The sequence below is a fragment of the Diprion similis genome, chromosome 2 (assembly GCF_021155765.1).
Source record: "Diprion similis isolate iyDipSimi1 chromosome 2, iyDipSimi1.1, whole genome shotgun sequence".
In the NCBI taxonomy this organism is placed as follows: domain Eukaryota; kingdom Metazoa; phylum Arthropoda; class Insecta; order Hymenoptera; family Diprionidae; genus Diprion; species Diprion similis.
Window position 1 is genome coordinate 11,361,045 of NC_060106.1, and position 7,295 is coordinate 11,368,339.

Sequence of the window (7,295 nt, forward strand, 5' to 3'; positions counted from 1 at the left end):
GTTCAATTTCCCATTTCTTGTCACTTTGCTATCATTTTTCAGTCGTTATTGAATTCAATTGTTTAATCATCGTCTATCATTATTTCATTCAATTGATCTCTGTGATTATCTGACTGGGCAAAACGCATCTCTGGACCATCCATCGCGTTCCGTGGTACGCTGGATGGGGAGAGATGCTGAGCTCGAAGACTTCGCGTCGAAGAGGACCGCCGACCGTCACGCTACACAATAATGCATGCCCTCCAACCTCCCTCCCGGACTTGACTCGCATCTTGGAACAACAATTCGCATCGCGATGTGTCGGATTCAAAAAGACGCAGATGCGAATTGGTTTTCTAGAGAATTTTGCGACAAGTCCTAGACATTTAAGATTTCTTGACGGATTAATCCGCCGCGCCTTTTTGCGCGTAGATTAATCACGGGAATCGGACGCGTCGTTTGCGCGACGATTGATAATCAGGGTGGCGATAGACCGGAAAAACCGGTAACAGTTTGGGAATTTCGCCTCTCGGGAATAGTCAGGGAATTATGATGGACCATAGGGAGAAGGGACCATAGGGCTTTTTCACGAATCTTTTTCAATCGTCAGCCATGCTTGGTAAATTCAGTTGAGCTAACTTTCGGAAATGAGTTTTTAATTGAAAGGAATACAATAGTATGTGTTTTTTTGATCCAAATTTATATATTCAAGGTGCACAACTTCTGGAGCTTTTATTCCTAAAAACTGCTCAACATTACCTAAGTTTCGTGAGAAAATGTTAGTGAATTCTGAATGTTTTGACGGGAAAATTCGGGAAAAAGTCAAGGAATTATATTTGAGCGAATTGTCGCCACCCTGATAATGCGAATCGATCGATCGCCCTTTACTTACAACTGAGTTTTCAAGTTCGAATTGACCGTGCTTTTGCGCGTTGACTTGATACTTTTTGGTTCTGAGAGAAAACGCGGCAAATCGTGGAGTGTACAGTGATGGCGAAGAATCTTGGCGTAAGTATTTATAGAACATATCTCAGGTGCATAAAAGAAGTTTTTTAGTAATTGTATTTTCTTTTGTATTAGGGCAACCAACTAATTTTTTTTTCAAAGTGTACCGAGAAAAATTTAGTCTTCACTCGAACAAAATATTTATCTCCATAATTTCAGGTAGAAAATGGATTTTGATTAAAAAAATTCATTATTTTTGTTTCAATCATAGAAATAATAGAGTAGTTAACTGTTTTCGCGAATGTTCACGTAGGGCTCGACATAGTTTTTTTCGGTGCACGTACTTTTGTCACTGTACTAATCGCAACTTCGTCTGTTTCAGCTAACAAAACTTTTTGTCTGTTTCAGCTAACCAAACCTTTTGTCTGTTTCAGCTAACAAAATGTTTTATCTGTTTCAGCCAACTAAACGTTTTATCTGTTTCAGCTAACTACACTTTTTGTCTGTTTCATCTAACCAAATGTTTTTTCTATTAATTCCAGGTAATCCAATCTTTTGACTGTTTCAGTTAATTTACCTTTTGTCTGTTTCAGATAATCAAACTTTCAGACTGTTCCAGCTAATCAAATCTTTTTTATTTTTGATGAAACTTTTATTTATCAACATCTGAAACGATTTCTGCTACCACTTCAGGAATCATCAATACAGTTTCGATAAATCCTGCTACAATCGAATTGATGTATGTATAAAATTGCTGATCGGAGAAATATCTCACATCAAACGGCTGGGCAGAGTATCTTGTTTGAGATGAAATATGTCCCTGATCCGTAATTTTTCACAGCGCATTCCAATTCGATATTTGAAGGACTTATCAAGGAACTGTTGACAATTATGAGGATTGTTGCAGAAATTGATTTCGATGTTGGTAATAAAAGTTATGTCGAAAATACTTCATTCTCAGTTCGAATTTCCGAAAATTAGTTCTAAAAACCTATTTTTCGATATTGGACGCCATAAAATCGTGGGACTTGTGCTTGCCACGCCGTGTCTGGCTGGATTTTTACGGGTTTCAAATTGACGCGACGGCAACTTGACACGGCAATGCCACGTCGTCGACGGCAAAAGACGCCCAGGAAGATCTGTACCGACGCAACGGCAAAATGTCGCTTGTCAAAACTACTTGGTTGAAACAGTGATTCTCAGTTACATTTTTATCGTAAGAATTAAAAAAACTATGAACGTCAACTGGAAGTGTGAACAAACGGCGAAAATTAAATAGCGAGAAGGCAATTGAATAAAGATATCACTAGTTGATTCATTTCGATGCATCACATGTATTACGTTTCTAGAATAATGAGAATGAATCAGATTACTTTCTTATATCTCGCTATAAGCTACTTCAACTCGCTTCTTAATTTTCTCCATTTTTTCAGGCTCCTAATTAACAATCCTAGATTTTTAAATTCTTTGAATAAAAATGTAATTGATATCCACTGACCTAACCGTGTAGTTTTGACGCGTGCCATTTTGCCACTACCTCCGTACTCATTTTTAATTAATGAAAATCCAGCCAGTGTCTCGTTGTTAAAAAGAAAAATAAGATCCAAAGGGACTTTCCTTCTCTCTTTAATGACGCATGCGTAGTATCATATCTGTCGCAGTCATCGCAGCTGACTACAAGTTGATTCTACGCATCCGCCAGTAGGGAGAAAACCGCAGTGGTCTTTTAATTCTCATTGCTTTCGACAGGCCAGACCGGCTCTGCAGTCAGTGCAGGAGATCAGATGATCATGCGCGTGCGACACGAGGAACGTCAGCGCGTTTATCCTTTGTAATTTAAAATACCTGGAACCCAAATTCGTTGTACACAATTTTGGAAAAAACGAATCTACCTAGTGACCAACGAAAAATGGATGGAAAAAATTACCAAGATTATCAAAATTCACTGAGGACTGTTCTGAATAAAGCACTTGTCGAGGTACGCATGTATTGTAGTAATTGATTGTTCGTTCATAACCTCGAATTGGTTAGGTGTTTTTTTAAATATACAACGTTTTATACTTTGTCTGTGAACAACGCTGTGAATGATTAACGAACCTGTTATTGCAAAGATATATTTTGTCTGTTTTATTATTTAGTAATAATATATGCTGTTTATTTACAGGGGCTTAGGCGGAACGAGGAGCAAACCAAAACATGGAAAGATTACAAAAAAGCTCATGAAAAGGTTAAAAAGGGTCTTGACATTTTGCCCCAAGAATTGACAACTAATTGTATGGTGCCTATTGGGCGTAAAGCACTCATGAAAGGAAAATTGGTTCATACTAATGAAATTTTAGTTTGCCTGGGCGAAGGATATTTCGCTAAATATAGCGCCAAGCAAGCTATAGGTGTCTGCGATCGCAGAATAAAACGTAAGAACTTTTAATACAAGCACTGAAGTTGAGTTTAGCTTTCAAATGAGTTGCAATAAATGTTGAGTATTTTTAGAAATGTTCAGTAGTTTACATTACCTTTTGACTAGCAAAGATATAGCCATAATTCCAGGATTTTTTTTCTAGAGGCTGATGAAATGCTGGTAAATCTTGAGAAAGAGAAAGATTTGCTTGAAATGCGCCAGTCTCTGCCAGTGGATTATGATATTTTTGGTGACAATGAACACCAAGAGATCATTGAAACATATGACGAGGAAGAAGAAAAACAGTGGAGAGGTAGATATTCAGGTTTAACCAATAACCGGTGGATTGATTGACTGTTTTTTTGTATCTGTCAAATCAGCGTTGACCACTTCTGCATATAGTCAATAAACCAAGCAAACACAGTTGTAAGTATTGTAATAAAGTACACTAATCTCTTTTTCTTTTACTCTGTTTCTATAGTTAAACACAGGCAGCGTCAAAAAGAATATCATCAGAAGCTGGCAAAACTTAGGGCCCAAGAAAAGACAGAAATACAAACGGAAGAAGACTTGTGGCAAAGATTAGATGAGCTTGAACTTGAAGAGGAATTACAAGATGAAATTGACAGGTTTATAGAAACTTTCCTATCTTGGTAGAAGTTAGATATCGGATAAAATATCGTTGTCTACTTGTTTTTTCATAATATTCTAATCATTTTTTTTCAATCTTGATTCAGATTACAAGATGATGCTTGTAATTATTATGGGGAAGATACTGAAGAAAATGATTATTATGATGAAGAGGAGGACACTGATTTTTCTGAAGACGACATAGCTAACGATTTGATACAAGAGAGACTTGTTAAATTGAAGAATAGCGAAATGCCTAAACATCAAAAAGATTTGTTGGAGACAGAAAACGTGGACAAAGAAGCAGATCGATCATCGTCGTTAACCCACGATATTCCAAATCCTTACCAACCTAGTTCAATGAGCAGTTTGGACCCATCTGTCATCGAATTTGAACCCGATAGAATTGTTATTGACAAAGACAAGCCTAAATGCTCTTTGTCGTCACAAAATGATATGAACTGTGTGAAAGATCATCAATCAAAAACGATAGGTGAGAAACTGACTGGTCAAAATGTCAGTTCATGCTTTTCCAATCAAATTTCAAAGAGTACTTTCAGTACTGGTGAAGTTCACTCAATAAGTTCAACAGCTACGACGAACAATCGTTTAATTGAAAATTCTGTTGCGAACAAAGTACAGCCTGAACAGTCTGTTCGTTTTCAATCTCTACCTGCAGAGAATATAGATGAGGTTTCAGCCAGTACCGCTGCAAAGGAAAGAGACAAATTTTCGAGAGAAAAGACTGGATCAGATGACCGGATTACTAGACCAGAAACAAACAGACGACGCGTATCGTTTACAGATAAAATACAAGTAAATGTGTTTGAAAAGTCGAAGCACCATGCTTTCGACGAGCCTCTGAGAACAGGTCAAGAATCATCAAGTGAGTCTGACGTAGAGGATGAGGTTGAAAAATTGGCAATTATCGAGGACATGCTTTCCGTCGGTGCAGATCCATCCTTGATTAATGAACAGATTGAAGAATCCACAGAGACTGAAGACGACGCGGATGACATAATAAGAATTGATTTCACGCATTCAGATGTACAACCTCAAATACCAGTCAGATCAGGTGCGGATGACGTGATAGAAAACCCTTTGGATATATATCGAATATTCTGTAAACCGAAATCGATATTGAAGAAATCATCGGTTAATGTTGGTGATTATAAAAATATCACTTCACCAGTAGACGATACGAGTGATTCAGAAATCGATGAGTTGCCTCGTGGAGTATCTCGTACTATCGTAAGAATTATTGCTCTGTTACATTGACTAACTCAAAAACCTATAACGTGAATTATATGTTGTATGCAATATGTTTTTACAGATCGTCAAGGATGTAGAAGAAAGAAAACCGGAAGTCCTTGAGGTACACAATCCTCCAAGTAAAGCACGACCCCTTAGTAAATTCAAAATGGCTCGATCTGGAATTAAACAATAAAGTTTTCATTGTCGTACCAACCTTGGTTGCAAATTAATGGGGTACGTCTCTACGTTTCGTATAAATAGTATGAAAAATGGTAAAGGCTACAATCTTACAGTAGTTTCCCGACGATACTATACTTAGATTGCTCGTAATTATTAACAATGGATTCTATACACAGAGATACTACAATTGCATAAAATAGAGAAAACGCGTATTTCTGCGAAGTGCCTATCTACAGGCAACTCAACTTACATATGTGTTTCTGTCATCGTGTTTGCCACGAAGCGAGCGATTCGTAATTCGTATCGTTCAATACCTGTAAAATTCAAACTCAAACAAGTGCCGTGAAATACTTGAATATCATGAATAAACCTGCGGCAGGGTTAGCATTGCATGAGGGGAGTAATCACTTATCACATTATCTGTCTATTAGTTAAAACGGCGTCGCGTCGTACTAAAGCAAAAATGATAAAAGTATTATAGTGACGAAATGATAGCCAAATGTTTTGAATTTGACAGCGAAAATTTCAAGTCACTACTACCCCAAGTTTACGACGTAGGGTATTTCATTTCATTGTATGTACCGATTTTATTTAGCGGATAAGTATCAGATATGCCAGATCGTTATTGATTCGCGTGGTTTGTCGATGAAAATCACTTGGTGTAAGGACTTTTTGTGAATCTGTGGCGCGCTGTCGGCGGCTAGCTTCAGAATTATGTTTCTTTTGTTAATTAATTTATGTTTTTCGCGGCTTTGAGATTATTGCAACGGGTGTAAAATACGCAGTGCATAATAAAGTGAAATAGTGTAACTGAACTGTTCGTAGAGGTGAAAATTGTTGGCGAACTCAAGCCTTGCAGGACACAACACGAAGCGGAAAGTACCTTGCAGTAAAATAGCCCTCGTGCAAAAGTGTGTAAAAATCATTACGTCATTACGGGGAAAAAAATGTAACATGAAGTAGGAATTTTAAAATGAAATCGTAAACCGGTCATTTTGACTGATGTGGTTGTTCTAGTGTGAATGAAATCGAATAGCGGAAGTAGAGCGGTTGCTCTAGTTATGTCTGAATATTTTTCCTCGGGGTAGAAACGTAAAATTGATAATATTATGCTCTCGGCTCCGATATTTAGTTTTTCCGTAATTACATGTGCTGTAAGCATTCCGGACTAGATCATCTTCATCCCATTTTAGTCTGTCTCAAAAAGTGCGGTTTGCGTTCCACAATATAGCAACCAGGTGCACTTTTAAAAATTGTGTTTTAAAAATATGTGACCAATTAATTATGAAAGTCCCAAAGCATCCGGAACGTTTATTATTCTTGCTATAAAAATTGCCGCAGCTGTTAACTTCTGGAAAAATTAACTGTCAGTAAATCCTTATGCAGTCGTGCTTTGTGCCTTGTGCGACAAAGCCAAGGCTTTTCATTCATCCCTTTTATTCATATATTTCACAATTCTCAGTACGAGTTGAATACGTTCTTTTTGGTTAAAGAACAATCCGTGAGAGCACGCTACCAATTGGTGCAACAGAACGTGTTTAACACATTTTGTGCTTGACAGCGACAGTATCGGAAACTACTTTACCCACCAACGGCCGTGTGGGTTTCCACTTTTTTGGTGCATTTCCCACAAGGATTGAATTCGATTTTCGAAAGTCTTTGTAAAAAATGTGGTGCAAGGCTTTTGAAAAAATTTCAGTTAAATCTTTTCAACGATTTTGAAAAACTTCAATATCCTGCAATATTCTTTACGTACCTATTAAATTTGTGGAACACGTGTTTTAAATATCTGTGGATCGATGTTGCTGTACGCAATGTTTCTGAAAATACTTTCCAAATATTTCATGAAATGTTACATGCTGTGTGGTAATTTTCCTAGGTTCGTACTCAAACGATTACTCCGTGGAAC

The 7,295-nt window shown here is 37.3% G+C and overlaps 1 protein-coding gene across 3 annotated transcripts; it reads left to right on the forward strand.

The window, feature by feature from the left end:
* Positions 1–2,712: 2,712 nt before the first annotated feature.
* LOC124413893 (unconventional prefoldin RPB5 interactor-like protein) lies at positions 2,713–5,410 on the forward strand. 3 transcript variants are annotated; one of them, XM_046894690.1, is made up of 6 exons: positions 2,713–2,902; positions 3,089–3,338; positions 3,486–3,635; positions 3,804–3,951; positions 4,060–5,203; positions 5,286–5,410. In XM_046894690.1, exons 1-6 carry the CDS (start codon positions 2,834–2,836, stop codon positions 5,397–5,399), a joined length of 1,875 nt encoding a protein of 624 aa, XP_046750646.1. In that variant the 5' UTR covers positions 2,713–2,833; the 3' UTR covers positions 5,400–5,410. The 3 variants fall into 3 exon arrangements, with proteins under 3 accessions (XP_046750646.1, XP_046750662.1, XP_046750655.1); XM_046894706.1 differs by lacking the exon at positions 2,713–2,902 and having other exon boundaries at positions 3,204–3,338; positions 3,488–3,635; XM_046894699.1 differs by lacking the exon at positions 2,713–2,902 and having other exon boundaries at positions 3,211–3,338; positions 3,472–3,635.
* Positions 5,411–7,295: the final 1,885 nt, after the last annotated feature.

Bases quoted from the DNA above. Each gene is read 5' to 3' on its own strand.
- LOC124413893 (XM_046894690.1), top strand. From the start codon at position 2,834: ATGGATGGAAAAAATTACCAAGATTATCAAAATTCACTGAGGACTGTT. The intron at 2,903-3,088 runs GTACGCATGTAT...GTTTATTTACAG, and splicing joins TGAATAAAGCACTTGTCGAG to GGGCTTAGGCGGAACGAGGA. The intron at 3,339-3,485 runs GTAAGAACTTTT...TTTTTTTTCTAG, and splicing joins CTGCGATCGCAGAATAAAAC to AGGCTGATGAAATGCTGGTA.